The sequence below is a fragment of the Dufourea novaeangliae genome, unplaced genomic scaffold (assembly GCF_001272555.1).
Source record: "Dufourea novaeangliae isolate 0120121106 unplaced genomic scaffold, ASM127255v1 scaffold15, whole genome shotgun sequence".
NCBI lineage: Eukaryota > Metazoa > Arthropoda > Insecta > Hymenoptera > Halictidae > Dufourea > Dufourea novaeangliae.
In genome coordinates, this window is record NW_015373887.1 from 21,129 (window position 1) to 37,957 (window position 16,829).

Consider the following 16,829-nt stretch of genomic DNA (forward strand, 5'->3'; position numbering starts at 1 on the left):
TTTCGACAAGACACCCTCTAGAGGAGAACATTCTCGCTTGAGAGGAAGATCTGGCAGACACTCACCAGCACTCGTAGAGTATACATCAACACTTGTAAATATACAGTTTAGTTTTGTGAATACATCAGTTTAGTAACTGACTAAACATTTATTTAACATCCTCACACCTCAATCTAAAAGAACCCTCACGTCATTAATTTGCCGTGAGCGCAACGGTCATCGCGGTTTCGATTCATTCAGGCAATTCAGTCGCGAGTTTTAATATCGTACAAGTGCTATGGCTATTGTTGATCCAGATTATAAATTTATATGTGTTGATATCGGTGATTACGGTAAGAACAATAATGGTGGCAATTTTCGAGGTTTCTAACATGGGAAAATGATTTGAAAGAAATTTAATGAATTTTCCTGGATTTACAAATCTTCCCGGACAAAATGAATTGTGCCCTCACGTGTTAGTTGGGGATGAAGACTTTGTTTTAAAGCCGTCCCTAATGAGGCCTTTCCCATATACGCAATCCAGGTTTCATCTTGAAGAAGAGAAATATAATGCAATACTCTGTCGTACAAGAAGAATGGTAGAAAATGCTTTTGGCATATTGGCTCAAAAATGGCGAATATTTTATAAGCCAATAGAAACAAAACTAGCCACTACAATTCTGATTGTAAAAACGGCATGTGTACTGCACAATTGTTTACGAAGTAAAAACTGTGATGATCACTTTTTTCCACATTTAGAACCACCAGAGCCTGAACTTAGAGCTTTTCATAATATCGAACACAATCCAAGAAGAGCAGCAAGATTGGCACTTGCAACTAGAGAAAAATTTGCCACTTACTTCAATACTTAAAATAGTTTTGTATGAAGTTATTATGTAATTAATACCGTTGTCACAATTAAATAAAGTAATTATCTGTTTATAACTACATAACTAGTACTGTCTGTATTATCATTTGTACTATGGTGAAAACATAATTATAGTATCAGATACTTACCATTTTCATTTAATTCTTTTCCAATTTCAGCCCAAATTTAGTCTTTCTTCTTTATATTTTTCTAGTCTTCGTGGGACAAGTCATATAAAACCGGATAATTTTTTACCATTTTTATTCTTTTTTCTAAGTTGGCCATTGTTAAAATGTGCCTTGTGACCTGTGGCAATAGGGCGACGATATAAAAATACAAATAACCATGCCAAGGCAACGATTGCTTTTAATTTTGCAGCACCGATCACGATAGAGTTGTTGGAATATTAGAATATTCGATCAAGTTGAAATTTGAACCAAGCCGAGAGATCGAAAAAACCGAGGAGCGAAAAAAATGCCTCGTAGAGCAAAATAATCGGCCAAGGAACAAACGCTCTGAATTCGCAATCTTCGCGGAAATTTGTCGCATTGGTGTGAAAAGTCTCATAAGACGCCACGTATTTTAAACTGTTGCGAATTTATCGCTGCGAATATTTCGCGTTGGTCTGCTAATTTTTGATGCCATGTACATAAATCGCTGCGAATCTATCGCCGCAAAATATTCGCTGCCGCTGCGAATATTTCGCATTTGGTTTGTAGGAGCTAAACACGCATTCGTTTTACGTGTGAATAAGTGCATTGAGTTTGGGGCCAACACTTTGAACATACATTAAAATAATAAATAATGCGATTATGGCGTTTATTTTCTTTCTGCAATTCATTTTCTGCGAGCTTCCACCTGAACCAGTTACGTGCGAAATTTCAGAAGATATGACTTTGAGATAACCTTTAATCTCATAGCCTAATTTCCCCCCTAAAATACACTAACTTTTTCCCGAACCATTTTTTTGTACCGTGACAAATAAGAGAAAAATTAAGGGTGGCAAAGTAAGGTGGGACACCCTGTATAATAACAAGGGGAGGCTCAGATGGTTGTGCCACCGAATCGAACGACATTGGACAAACATATAGTACTTGATGTCTACAATAAAATGTGCTAGTCACTCGACGCACTATTCAAGCGTTTTCAATAAATCGGTGTTCAGATTTACGGCTTGCGGAATATGGCGCTTTGCAGAACTATATTTATATACTAAAAGCCGCAGTGTCATAGTTGGTGCGGTGATAGCAGTCTACGAATTGGTAGATTGCTGGTTGGATTCTCGGCTGGTGCAATTTCTTTTAACTTTTTTTCTCTTCTTTATTTTTTTTTTTTTAATATATCTATTACTATTAAACAATACGAATTAATGTTTACTGTTCTTTTCATTTTTTTTTGTTAAATTTTGCAATGAAATTGGTAATTATACTTTTTAGTTCTTTTCTCTGTCTACTGCACATTTATTGATAGCACTTTTCTATACGGTCACTATGATTTCATATGTTAACTCATAACGTTGAAAGAGTGTAAAAGGAACAGGAAGTAAGAAAAAATATTGCAATACAATACAATGGAATAAAATATAATAGTTCTATATAATATTTCTCTTATCTACTGTTTAATTATATCTTGCATTATTTTCGGGAGGATAAAGTTCGATTGTGGATCACCAGCATCGGTCACATATTTCAACTTTGCATTCGAATATTTTCTGTTCTCGCTTTACGTGACCTTTAATTTGTCCTGACTTTTTTGGCATCGACTGAAATTTCTACATTCCGTTAACAGACACACAATAGACAATGGCTCCAATATTTGGCCTGTAATCAGTCTCGTACACACGGTAAAACTTTACTTTCTTGTTTCTTTCAACGTTATGAGATAAAATATGAAATCATAGCGACTATATACACAAGTACTATCAATAAATGTGCAGTATACAGAGAAAAACCAAAAAGTATAAGAATTACCAATTTCATTGTAAAAGTTAACAAAAAAATGAAAAGAACAGTAAAAATTAATTCTTTTTGTTCAACAGTAACAGATGTATTTAAAATAAAAAAGAAGGCAAAAGAATAAAAAAAATGCAGCAGCCGAGAATCAAACCACGGATCTAGAGTTTCGTAGGCTATCACCGCATCAGTACACCACGGCGACTTCTATGAGACACGCTTCTCTAAAGCGTCATATTGTGCACGTCGTAATTTTAAACACCGATTTCTTGAAAACGCTTGAATAGTGCGTCGAGTAGCTTGCACATTTTATTGTAGGAATCAAGTACTATGTGCTTGCCAAATTTCGTTCAATTCGGTGACACAACTATCGGAGCCTCCTCTTGTCAGACAAATGTAGTTATTGTTTTATTTTCCTCAGAGAATCTGACTCGGTAACTCTCCACCTTACAGATTAAATTCTAAAGTCGGAAGTACCTTATGAAATGAGGAACAAACACAATTTATATTACTGAATATGTCATAAATTATTTGCCATCTACGAAAACAGTGAAACTTAAGTCAAAGACTTTATATTTTCTCAGACATATTAACCAACGTAAATTCTTATTTAGTATGTATAAGTTGTGATGATAAATATCGCATTATACGCAAGACTCACATATATCACCGTCATTTCTGATGATATGAGAAAAATAATAAACACAGTATGAATTTGAAAAGGCACACTGCAATCATTTTTTAGTTTCCAAGGTCTTTAACCACAGAATGTAATTCACGTACTTAATGAAAAATTCACAGATTTTTTAAATTAAATCTAATAGACATAGACTAGAACAAACATGTATGTCCTATGTAGTTTAATACATTGTGTACAAGTCACAAGATATCTCGTTCCTTTAAATACAATAAATAAATATGTATAAAAAATAGCTAAGAAATAGTGTTTCAATGTATTGGACTAAATTTTGTAGAGTGCCAAAAAATGTGTTGGTCCTATTAATAGTACACTAGATTTGTTTACTGAATCCCTTAAACAACATACATATTTATTACCAACAAAATAATAATACTCAAGAAAGTACAAGGAAAAAAATACAAATTGTATGTAACAGTTTGACAAGAATATTTCTTCAATAGCTTAAACATTAAACATACTTATTATTCTAATGTTAGTTTGAAATGATTTGATTTCTATTTGAAATATTTGTTTGTATATTTTATTTGAAACAAAACTTTACATACATTGTGTTTTAACCCTACAAGGCACCCATGGTCTCTATGAGACTCCACTAGTATTTATCAAAACTACCAATTATCCAAGAGTTAATGAGACATTACTAAAACATAATTATTTAATGAATTTTACCTCTTCAATAGTAGTTGAGTTCGTAACCTGCTTATATTTTTTATACTCTTCGTTTATCTTGTTCCTTACAACTAAATGACATTCATTAAGATATTAATAGTTTACATTATATTCCATTGGTTGCCATCTATAATTTACCTGTTAATGCATGTTCATCGCCTTTAAAAGTATTCATTCGAGTCCGATGCAATTTTTTAAATGTATTTAATACCTAAGAAAATATTTCTACTTAAAAAATTAAATTTTTCCTAAATGTACCTATTGCTACAACATTAAAGAGAAGACATGATTAAGTATAAAGTTCCAACATTTCTATTTCATTCCTTTACTATTAAAAATATTTTATAGAGGAAATGCACCAATGAATGAACACTTAAAAAATGTTGTAACTATTAAAGTCGAATTTTAAATGATAATTATATTAATCAATATTGGTACCTGAACATTAGATTTTTTAATATTTATACTTTTTTATAACGTACCAAAATTTCAATTTGAAAAATTGAAAAAATGTAATTAATTAAATTAAGAAGACAAAATACAGATTTCACCAATGCATGAACAGTACTAAATAAATGAACATCTCTAACACATGGCACGAGAATTGTTTGAATAAGAAACATGGAATTCAAAAAAGGCAATATTCAATCATTTGCTTATTTTAATAACTTAATCTACTCATGTTTATACATACGATAAATCATCTACGAGTATTTGAAGGCTCCTCAGCACTGACAAGGAAAGGTCCCCAGATGTAACACTGACTTTTTCATGAGGTTTTCAATGATATTTGTTGCAGCCACATATGGTGTTTATGAAATATGAAATGTTCTGTGCCAAGGAGCCTTCAAACACTCATTGTTCATTTCCTGTAATGTGCATTCACTGCTATGTGTTTATTTACTGGTACATCCACCCTATGTGCTTTACAGAGGTAGATACGATTTTATGAATTTTTACTACATATAATTATTGAAAATTCTGTAAAGTAAGAAGTTGTAACTAGATTTAATGAAATTATGTACATTTTATATTATATATATATATGTATTTGTAGTTAAAATAAAAATAATTTATAATCGACTTGGAAATTTTTATGTAAATATTCATTTTTATACACTAATTTACAGGAACTATAAAGAAACAATAGGCCATTTGTTAACCTTATTAAAGTTTTCATGAGGTTTATATAATATCTTATAGAACATTATTAAATTATACACTACATTGAATTTAAAGTAATTGCATATGTTATAAATGTATAAAATTTTCAAACTCCTTATAGCATTTTGTATAATACAATACAACTATGCAATCTATGCAATCACATCAAATTTCTTGTCAACTGTCTTTTCTTTAATACAATTTCTTTTGCTTTTTTAGACAATCTTATTTCTCTATTTACTTTTCAAATTTATTTTTACAGTAAGCAAATCACATAAAAAATAGCTCCCGCAAATATCACTACTATTACTTTAAAATAACAACTAAGAATCCCTAAAAATAATTATGATTTTATACTCTGTGTTAATAGTTTTGCTTGCAATTCTTATTCTGTAATAAATTAAAATATGTAAATTAAAGTTTTATTCATAAATATACTTTATAATTTTAGTTTCTGCTCTGTTATTAGTATTTGTACCCTATAACCTATACGGTATCGATATTTTTGTCGGACACTAATATTTTTTTAATTTGGAATACTTAACCTATTAAAAAAGCTGAAGGAGTTCTACAATTTTCTGTCAGAACACCCTATATAACGGTATTTAGCAATATAATACATACCTGTCGGCGAAGATTATCTCCCATTTCTTGTTTTTTAATAGAAATTTTTGAGAAAACAACGATTTTTATTTATTTAGTACTTTGTTGAACTACAAAATGTTTATAACTATCCCAGATACCGTTATTTTTTGTCCTACAACAGCAGCTAACGAATACAGATACATAACATTTCTTAGGCAGTTACACCGATATAAATAATAGATACGGTTCTTTGCTTTAGAAATAAGTTAAAAACTAATATTTAATATCCGAATTACTCATCATAACACGAAGTACATACATAAAAACATGTGTACTACTTATGTAGACATACATTGGACATATACAGGCTGTACCAAATGTTGCATGTTCCTGAAATGGGTCACTCGTGACGCGATTTGAAATAAGTTTTTCCTTAGCAAAAATGTTATCCAAGGTTTTGTTAATGAAATATTAACGAAAAGCCCCGACCAATCAGAGCGCGAGTCTGTCGACCGTACTTCCGCGTTAGTGTTGACTATGGGCTGCACTTCTGGTACGATACTACGAACAAGCAAATCTGCTGTTAATAAAAAAGCATATGATAGCAAATGAAAATGACGTAAAAAATAAAATCGAACTTTTTATCATGTTTGATTTATCATTTAAAGTGATTAATGAATAAGGCATAAATGGAGGAAAATCATGTGTAATGTGAAAAGACGAATACACAGTTCTTTTTTTAAACAGAATCAAAAATAATAATTATTTGTAATGAGATGATAAGGAATACGTAAATTTCTTATTTAAAATAGTAATGTATGTTAGCGTCGATTCCTTTATGAAGGGAGATGCACGTGGCGTCGGCTTCTTGAGAGGAGATTGTATCGCCAATAGCCGGAACCTTAAACATAACATCGGGTGTTTAGGTTCTGTGGCGGCTCGAGTGGCGATACTTTGTTCATTCCTCGCGGCTTCGACGTCCGGATATTGCGTGACGGCAAAGGGCCCGACGCCCTGTTGCCGGTCGCTAACGAAGCGCGTGCGATAAAAGATTTGGAATAAAGGATCTGGCCACGTAGTGGGGAGAGTCGGTGGACTCTCTGGCAAGAGTATCCTGGTCGAATATCACTACGGCGAAAATTCATGTTCTCGACGCGATGCCCCGCAACCTAAGCGCGTCAGCAACAGTCAAGAGACCCTGTTCATATCCCAATGCGGCGGTTTTACTTTTTATTTTCAATTATTTTATAATTTCACTTTGTAACCTCTAAGTAAAATCAAAAAGTTAAAAAATATTAATTCGGGAAGCATTTAAAAAGAAGAAAATAAATGTTTTCCACTTCAATATCTACATTTTTTATTATATACATACATATTATGTTGTATACACATAAATTATGAAGTGAGATTTGCTCCTCCCAGCACGCTAGTACAAGCGTTCGTATATTCCTCGTTCCTTTTCCTGTACGATGCTGCGCGGGTTGGTATGCGCGAGAGAGTAGGTTTCAAGTGTATGCGATGAGAGAGCCGCGTGTGCGAGAGTATTTTTCATATTTAGTATTATATACAGTTAATGTGGATTTGGGTATTGTAAACGTGTCAATATAATATTAATAAACTTTGGGACATGTTAATAATAGAAAAGGTGAAATTAATATCCATCCATTTCAAATTATGTTTACAATTATATGTTATCCTTAAAACCCTACTCATTACTACTCCGAACATTCGTACAAAAATCTATTAGATTTAACTGCAATAGTTTGGAAATTTCGATAGTAATGAATTTCTAAAAGCTGTTTCAACGGCAAGGGCAATCATACGCGTTGCCGAATACGTTATTGTTTCATTATGTCAAAAGAGATAATTAGGAATTTCAGAGGCTTTGAAAGAAGTGCTTTAGGCGCTCGAAAAAGCAGTATACTGCGAATAATGATCCGTTTCAAAACCTCTGAAATTCCTAAAGTACCTCTTTTCAAAAGACTCTTTTGACATAATGGAACAATAACGTATTCGGCGACGCGTATGATCTTTTACTGTGTACTTTCTTTAAAATGTTATAAATATATGTAAGAGATTCTCCTGATGAAAATAAGTTCAAACATGGCATAAATCAGAGTCTCTTTAAGAAGATAGAATTTGTATCGCGACATAACATATGAATAAAAATTGTTTTGCTGCATCCCCTTCTTCTTTTATGTATACAGATTGAACATTATTCAAAACAGTATTAATGAATAATTCCAAATATTTTATTTAACTGTGGTTAAAATACAAAATTGCAATTACACAATTACATAAATAAATAATTACGTATACAATCAAATCTAAGATGCTTGTAATCACATTTCACAAGCTATCATCAGCAGCAAAGTAAATTTTGTTTCAAGGAATAAATGGAACATCCAATACTATATCAGCATAGTAAAACAATCCACGACTGGAACCAAGTTCAATACTTAAAAGTAGTTTTTCATTATCGAATGCTTGCAAGTTAGAATACTGCCACAATACTAACAATCTTTGCAAATGATGAGATATAAATAAAATAAATAATTATTTTTATTTCAACGAAAAAGCAAAATTGTGACCAATTATCCCACCTTTCCCTTAATGTCGCGATACGAATTGTATGTTATTAAATATAGTCTGATTTATGTCGGGTTTGGACTTTTTTTCATCAGGAGAATCTCCTACATTTATTCATAATATTTTTAAGAAATTACATTGAAAGGAGTAAAAATTTCAATTTTTATTCATGGGTGATTCGTTTTGTGTATTACATTGTAATCCTAACGATACCATCGCCTCACGCCGAGGCTCCGTGACGTCATCTGACTTGGTCGGTTTAAATCCCACTTGGTGTCCCATCCATTCTTTGTTATTAGTTTGTTTCTGACTGACTCCCTCTACTCAAAAGTGAGGAAGCGAAATTACAGAATAATTCAACAAAAAAAAGATAAGTTCATAGCAATCTTAATATTTTATCTTATGTTATTAAAATTACTATTTCAATTGTGTTTTTTTCTTTTCATATGAAGAAAAGCAAAAGACCATTCGGCATCGTATACAGGGTGTTCGACAACTAGTGGGAAAAAATTTAAGGGGTGATTCTTTGAGGCAAAATAAGACGAAAATCAAGAATAACGAAATTGCGAGAAATGCTTCGTTTGTTAGTTATAAGCGTTTAACTATTGACCCAAATCATGGCAATCCGCGCGCACGGAATGTCAGCGGATCACGGCTCATCAGGGGCGTACAGTCACTTTCAAGACTCAAGACGTGCAGGAAAAGTCGGTAGAACAGGTGTTTACTTACCCGGTAGAACATGTCGATAACTTGTGCCTGTGGTATTTGAGTCGAATCCACCTGTATCGCATTAACTCTGATTATTCGATAAAATTCGCAAGAAATGTAAAAATCTTCTTACGAATATTATCGAGTAGAGAGGGTTAATGTCCCCTCTAGTTGTCACGTATCACAATTGTCCTGTCCACGAGTATCTATGGAATTAATCTGCACATGCACGTACACCAAAGAAGTCCGCGAAAAGTGTCCACACACACTGAGCGATTGTCGCGTCCGCAAAAAATGTCCATACACACTGCGCGATTGTAGATCCGCGAGCTGTTCCTCCGTTGGGTTTAACACTCTATAGGTTACACAAAACTAACATTCAAAATAATTAATTTAAAACTATTTAACACTAATTTTAACCTATACTAATTAATTTATATCAACTGTTTATACTAATTTTTAGCAGGCTGTAATTAATAAAACCTACAATATTTAATAAAACCTGCAATAGTGAATAAAATCTACAATATTTAATAAAACTCGCAATAATTAATAAATTCTACAATAGTTAATAAAATCTACAATACTTAATAAAACCTACAATAATTAATAAAACTCACAATAATTAATTTCCACTATTTATAACGACATATCACTACGTAATCGCTAAATAAACTAAAACTTAGTTTTCCGAACATGAACTCTATTTGCTCGTAAAATGCAAAGAGCACCGTTCGGACAGGACAACTGATATTGTTGAACTGATCCTCCCTCGTTAGGGTCCGTGTGGTGTAATAGGTAGATCCCCACTCTTTCATAGTCAATACTTTTTGGGAAGGAAAAACTGCATGGGAAAGTGTCTTGGAGGTCGCGTTTCTTTTCGTATATTCTTAGAGCAACAACTGTATTTTTTTCTCATACACCATTCGGGGCCACTTGGCCATGATGCCGAGGGTGTACGAGTCTGGATATAATAAAACTGTCTCTTGTCTTTTACAGTGCGACCACCCGCGAATTGCCTGCAACGTGTTGCTGCCATCGACGAACACCTTGCCCATTGTGTTTTCGGCTGTCCCTCTTGACATTAACTTGTAAAAAGAACTTTCAACCTCGAATTCCAACTCCATGTTAGACATGGTTCATATTACACCGAATGTATGTGTTTAACAATTTTATCTATTTTATTTTATGTAGTTTCTTCATGCATCGTAATGCAGGTGCGGCAAATTTCACCTTAGTTTCATTCTAATATCATTATACGTTTTATATGATCCATGTTAATTGCATGTTATTTTTTTACGGAAACAAGAACCTCAAACACTTGGAGTAAGATCGAAGTGGTAATAAAATATGCAATGCATATAAAAAATACAGTAAGTCCATATTCAATATTTCAGGAATAAAGATATTATCCTATCGAGCGAAGCTTCGAACGATAAGCAATTAACGCATGTACTCGTTTAACACTAGGTTTACGGGACGCGTCATTTTGACGCATTTCGAATGCTTTCTAACCTCGAAATTCTCTATGTGTTATACCTATCTCTATAGCTATGCAGTAATTTCAGAGATCATAAATTGTGTATTATATAAAATAAGTTGTTTTTTAAAGAAAATCTGCGGGTTCGTAGATGCGTGCCGTGGAGATACCTACACGATAAGTGCCCGTAAAACTAGTGTTAAAAACATCGTTCGGCAACCCGAGACGGAGGACAAGCTCGTCCACAGAGTCACCCTCTAAATGTAAACTCATTCCTGTATGAAGGACACCAGCCGCTTGCGGTCGACCGACGAAGGCGGCTTGCTACCTGAAACGGTGCGCGCCGCTGTTTATTCCTGAAGTATTGAATATGAACTTACTTTATGTTTTATGTGCATTGCACATTTTATTACCACTTCGATCTTAGTACAAGTGTTTGAGGTTCTTGTGTCCGCAAAAAAATAATATGTAATTAACATGGATCATAGAAAACGTATAATGATATTAGAATGAAACTAAGATGAAATTTGCCGCACCTGCATTACGATGCATGAAGAAACTACATAAAATAAAATAGATAAAATTGTTAAACACATACATTCGGTGTAATATGAACCGTTTCTAACATAGAGTTGTCATTCGACATTGAAAGTTCTTTTTACAAGTTAATGTCAAGAGGGACAGCTGAAAACACAATAGGCAAGGTCTTCGTCGATGGCAGTAACACGTTACAAGCAATCAGCGGGTGGTCGTCCTGCAGAAGACAAGAGACAGTTTTATAATGTCCAGACTCGCACACCCTCGGCATCGTGGCCAAGTAGCCTCGAGGCCCCGAGTGGTGTATGAGAAAAAAATACAGATGTTGCTCTAACAGTTTTTCCTTCCCAAAAAGTATTGACCATGAAAGAGTGGGGATCGACCTATTACGCCACATCGATCCTAACGAGGGAGGATCACTTCAACAATATCAGTCGTCCTTTCCGAACGGTGCCCTGTGCATTCTACGAGCAAATAGAGTTCATGTTCGGAAAACTAAGTTTTAGTTTATTCAGCGATTACGTAGTGATTATTTAATAGTGTCACGTATGTCGTCATTATAAATAGTACAAATTAATTATTGTCAGTTTTATTAATTATTGTAGGTTTTATTAAGTATTGTGGATTTTATTAATTATTGTAGATTTTATTCACTATTACAGGTTTTATTAAATATTGTAGGTTTTATTAATTACAGCCTGCTAAAAGTTAGTATAAACAGTTGATATAAATTAATTAGTATAGGTTAAAATTAGTGTTAAATAGTTTTAAATTAAGTATTTTGAGTGTTAGTTTTGTGTAACCTGTAGAGTGTTACACCCAACGGAGGAACAGCTCGCGGGTCTACAATCGCGCAGTGTGTGAACATTTTTCGCGATCGGGACAAACTCGCAGTGTGTATGGACATTTTGTGCGGACGGGACAATGACTCAGTGTGTGTGGACACATTTCGCGGACTTCTGTGGTGTACGTGCATGTGCAGATTAATTCTATGGATACTCGTGGACAGGACAATTGTGATACGTGACAACTAGAGGGGGCATTAATCCTCTCTACTCGATAATATTCGTATGAAGATATTTACATTTCTTGCGAATTTTATTGAGTAATCAGAGTTAATGCGATACAGGTGGATTCGACTCAAATACCGCGGGAACAAGTTATCGACATCTTCTACGGGGTACGTAAACAGCTGTTCTACCGACTTTTCCTGTACGTCGTTGAGCCTTTAAAGTGACTGTACGCCCCTGATGAGCTGTGATCCGCTGACACTCTGTGCGCGCGGATTGCCATGATTTGGGTCAATTTTTAAACGCTTATAACTAACAAACGAAGCATTTCTCGGAATTTCGTTATTCTTGATTTTCGTCTTATTTTGCCTCAAAGAATCACCCCTTAAATGTTGTCCCACTAGTTGTCGAACACCCTGTATGTATAATTACAATGTAAGTATTTGAAAATAACTTCGAATTTTACTTTCATATTACGATAGTCTTAATCAGAGCGTTGCGTTAATACATGAAAAAATAAATTGGTTATTGAACTCATTATTCAACGCCAAATTGATGCGGCTGTAAAATACATACATAACGCGTGCCGGTTGTGTGCACTGACACGCGACGATTCTCGCGTCACTTTCCCCACCAGTTCTTCGAATTGGCTTCGTGGAGTGAATCCTCGCCAAAAGTAAACAAACATAACCGAAACTCGAGACCTGACGCTCCAGACATGCGACCCTAGTGATGGGTAACCGAGCCTCGGTGTTCGAGCTTGTTCGAACGAGCTGATACTTCGAGCTTGTTCGAGCTACTCGAACGAGCCCAACTGACAGATTTATGTTGTCAGGGGAGACCCGAGGCTCTAACACTCGAAGCTCGAAAGTCGTAGCCTCGGCGCGCAGAGATGTTATCTGGCCGCCGGCAACCGACCCTCGGGTCCTCGGGTTATAATGTAACAGATGGAATGAATCACACATGAATAAAAATTTAAACTTTTACTCCTTCCAGTGAACTTTCTTAAAAATGTTATGACTGAATGTAGGAGATTCTCTTGATGAAAATAAGCCTAAACCCGACATAAATCGGACTGTATTTAATAACATAGACTTCGTATCGCGATATAACGTACGAGTAAACATTTAAACTTTTACTCCTTCCAGTGTACTTTCTTAAAAATGTTATGACTAAATGTAGGAGATTCTCTTGATGAAAATAAGTCCAAACCCGACATAAATCGGACTATATTTAATAACATAGAATTTGTATCGCGATATAACGTACGAGTAAACATTTAAACTTTTACTCCTTCCAGTGTACTTTCTTAAAAATGTTATGACTAAATGTAGGAGATTCTCTTGATGAAAATAAGTCCAAACCCGACATAAATCGGACTATATTTAATAACATAGAATTCGTATCGCGGCATAACGTATGAATAAGAAATAACATTATATAACATAATATGAAGCAATGCTATGAATTAATACATTGATCATTAAGATATAAACATAATACAATTATTTTAATTGAAACATATTCCAAAGATAATATAAGAAGCAAAGAGAAGAAATTAATTACGACAAAATATAGTACAGAAACAAGTGTACAGTAAAATGCATAAAATAATATAATGGTATGTAACATTAAGACATAACCTTAATGCAATCATTTTAACCAATAAATACAACATTTGACCATGCTGACTTTCTTAGCCTGTTCGGAGGGTACAGTTTTATGGTCTTGTTCGGCGCGTCGCGTCGGTGAGACCGGCTGCCGGTCCACATACAGAAACAGTTATATCATTCCGACTAGATGGCTGATTAAGTGCATGAAGAAATAGCAACGGGCGAAGGAAAACGTTAACCCTCACCCGTCCCTCATTTTCCCAATTTAATATGCCCGTCGGTGTCAAATTGACCCAGTGGTAAAAATTAATATAATGAAGTTCTAAATAGTTAAATGTGCAAATTCTTTTTTATTTTAAAGAATAACGTTATTTCTTAAGAGAAAACTGTGTCAAATTGACACAAGGTACGGATTAGGGTTACGGCAAGTGATATTTATAGTACAACTGTACGTGGATAAGTATTAACCCTTTCGCACCTTCATTATTTTCATGTGCATGCGTCCCTCCTGAAGGAGAGGTCTGGGTTAGGTTTGCAAGGGCGGCAGATTTAGGGGATTCTTCCACCCCGGGATGGTGGAAGGATGTCCAGATATTTCCGAGAGTAATTAAGCATGTTGTCGTTGCTCGGAGAAGTCTGGAAGCCCCGAAAATCACACCCTCTCGCCTCCACGTGATGCCGCCTGGGATCCCGTCGGGAGACTCGACTCCTGACGGGATGCGAAAGAGAGGGTGACCTTCATCGAATATGTTCACAAGAGTGTGTTTTTGTGTACTAGGGAAAACATCGGATCGGAGACAGACGGAAATGGAGGGAGGGCCCTGACTACGGGAGGAAAGGAGAAGGAGCACTGGACGGGCGGGGAGCAGTGGATCATGGCTGATGGAAATTGGAAAAGGTCGTCGTGGATCGATCGTCGAAGATAAGGCTACGGAAATCACCATAGACCTCGTCTGCCTACTCGGGGGAAACCATCGGAACGGAAGCAAGCGGAAGCGGAAGGAAGGTATCGGGTACAGGAGGAAGCGGGATGGAGTACCGGACAAGTGGGGAGCGGCCGAACACGGAGGAATGAAGACGGAGAAAGGGTAAGCCAAAAATTGCCCAAGTATACATATATAGGATGTGAATCCGGCCTCGTAAGAGGATGGCACGCAAGGGATACGGATTGGGAATAGAAAGAGTGGGACTAATGTTTGTCTCGAAGCTCGATCTATGTAGACCGTCCGTGAAGAGGAAGGGTGTAGGGCGGGAGGCTTCGGTGACTCCTACCCAGGCACAAAACTCCCTCTCAGTCCCCCCCTGAACCTGAGAGGTCAACCGAATCATATACCGGGAACCCTCAAAGGCGACGGGATAGGATGCCATAGGATTCATGTCCAAAAAGTAGACTATAACGTGGATCCAGCCCGTACATACGGGGTGTTGGGATACGAGTCGGGAGGGTAAAAGCAGACAGGGGGTTGTAAGCCTGCCGACGTGCTTCCCGAAGACCACTCGTGAAGAGTCCACTCCAGCATCTGTCGACATCTGTCGACTCCAGCCGCATTTCGCCTCTCAATCCCCGCCGTGACCCCAGGACGACGGAAAACTCTTTCTTAGAGCCAGTACCCTCCACGGGAAAGTCACGGTGACAAAGCACAGGATCCGCGGAGAATAACGGACTGGGTGGGTTCCGGGAGGTAGCCCGGGGGCGGTGAGTGCCCGGAACCCGAGGACCGTCCGTGAAGGGGGTAAGCAGAGGTATTCATCCACGGATGAAATATCAGACGCAAAATTCCCCCCTTCGTTCTCGGGATAAAATAAGATAGGAGTCGGGTAGTCCGATCGCGGACGTCGGCACGGGTCTGCGTACACCGAGCGCACGCACAAACACCGGTCCGTGACGACGTACCGCGGGCAAAAGACACCGATACCGGGCAGCCTACGGGATAGCGGTCAAGAACGCGCGGTCGCACACTGGGCCCTGGTGAACCTCCGAGCGAACACCATAGGAACAGAGACAGGACGACAAACACCAGGATCGCTCAATCAGGCCCGAGAGGAGGTGGGTTCAGGGACGTTCCATGGTGTATAACTCTTCGGAGGCCTGGTCTACTGGCCTGGTCTACTCACCTGGTCTACGGTATACTGGCGAACCGAGTCCCGGAAGCATGAAGAGCATGTCTTTGCGGGACAACGGCCCAACGAGCCCCACGGATATCGTAATCTGGAAGGCAGTTCTACACGGACGAAGCGCCAGACGTATAGTATGGCATTACTGGAAACAGGCCTCACGTGCCGGTAAAAAACCGTGACCCCGGAACACTTATGTCGACGGGTCACGGTGGCGTTTGGCACACGCTGCAACGATCCGTGGTACGCCGGAGAGAGAGAGTGTCGACCATTAGGGGCGGGTGCGCTCTTCGACCCAGAACGCGAGCGGTGGTCCCTGATGAAACTGATATTTCCTCTTCGGAGAAATTTCGGCGAAGTCCGGTGGGCTATCGTCTCGCGTCGCGTTCCTTGCAGGCTCTAGGGTGGGGGGAGGGCGCGATCTACTCTACCTCGTTTTTCCTCTCTATTAAATTCACATAACCAGCTTTAGACTTAGACTAGATTCACATGGCGGTGGATTCATTTATGGTCCACCGCGGCTCCCAGGGGAGGCGATCGCCGAACCCGACCACGTCTCTCCTTGAGGTCGGCTAGAACGGCCTCCCCATGTATCGCTGTTGGAGTCCCGGGACTCCCTCCCTGTCCTTGAGGGGAGGTGGTAGATTTGTGAGGGTATCAGAGGATGGGGGGTTCCTGAATTATTCGGGACATAGGTAGGTAAACAAATAGGGGGTTGAAACAGGCGACACAGCTCTCTCTCGATGATGGAACGTACGCAAGCACGATGATTCCACCCCTGGTACAGACTCGGTCTGTGGGTGAAGCAAAGAGTGAGCCGGTACTCACTTTAGGAGACGAAGGATCGGTTGCCCCGACGA

General features: G+C 37.3%; 2 protein-coding genes across 2 annotated transcripts; one reads left to right on the forward strand and one right to left on the reverse strand.

Moving 5' to 3' along the window:
• Positions 1-277: 277 nt before the first annotated feature.
• Positions 278-851, forward strand: LOC107194858. The gene is made up of 2 exons (XM_015584568.1): positions 278-332; positions 460-851. Exons 1-2 carry the CDS (start codon positions 278-280, stop codon positions 849-851), a joined length of 447 nt encoding a protein of 148 aa, XP_015440054.1.
• A 206-nt stretch (positions 852-1,057) lies between these two features.
• Positions 1,058-6,092, reverse strand: LOC107194868 (complex III assembly factor LYRM7). Its single transcript, XM_015584579.1, has 4 exons — positions 5,957-6,092; positions 4,307-4,379; positions 4,169-4,239; positions 1,058-1,153 (listed from the first exon to the last, which is right to left on the reverse strand). Exons 1-4 carry the CDS (start codon positions 5,978-5,980, stop codon positions 1,058-1,060), a joined length of 264 nt encoding a protein of 87 aa, XP_015440065.1. The 5' UTR covers positions 5,981-6,092.
• Positions 6,093-16,829: the final 10,737 nt, after the last annotated feature.

Excerpts from the sequence above, each read along its gene's own strand:
- LOC107194858 (XM_015584568.1), top strand. The coding sequence starts at position 278 with ATGGCTATTGTTGATCCAGATTATAAATTTATATGTGTTGATATCGGT. Across the intron at positions 333-459 it reads TGTTGATATCGGTGATTACG|TTGGGGATGAAGACTTTGTT; the intron begins GTAAGAACAATA and ends CTCACGTGTTAG.
- LOC107194868 (XM_015584579.1), bottom strand. The coding sequence starts at position 5,980 with ATGGGAGATAATCTTCGCCGACAG. Across the intron at positions 4,380-5,956 it reads GAGATAATCTTCGCCGACAG|GTATTAAATACATTTAAAAA; the intron begins GTATGTATTATA and ends ATATTTTCTTAG. Across the intron at positions 4,240-4,306 it reads CGATGAACATGCATTAACAG|TTGTAAGGAACAAGATAAAC; the intron begins GTAAATTATAGA and ends AATGTCATTTAG.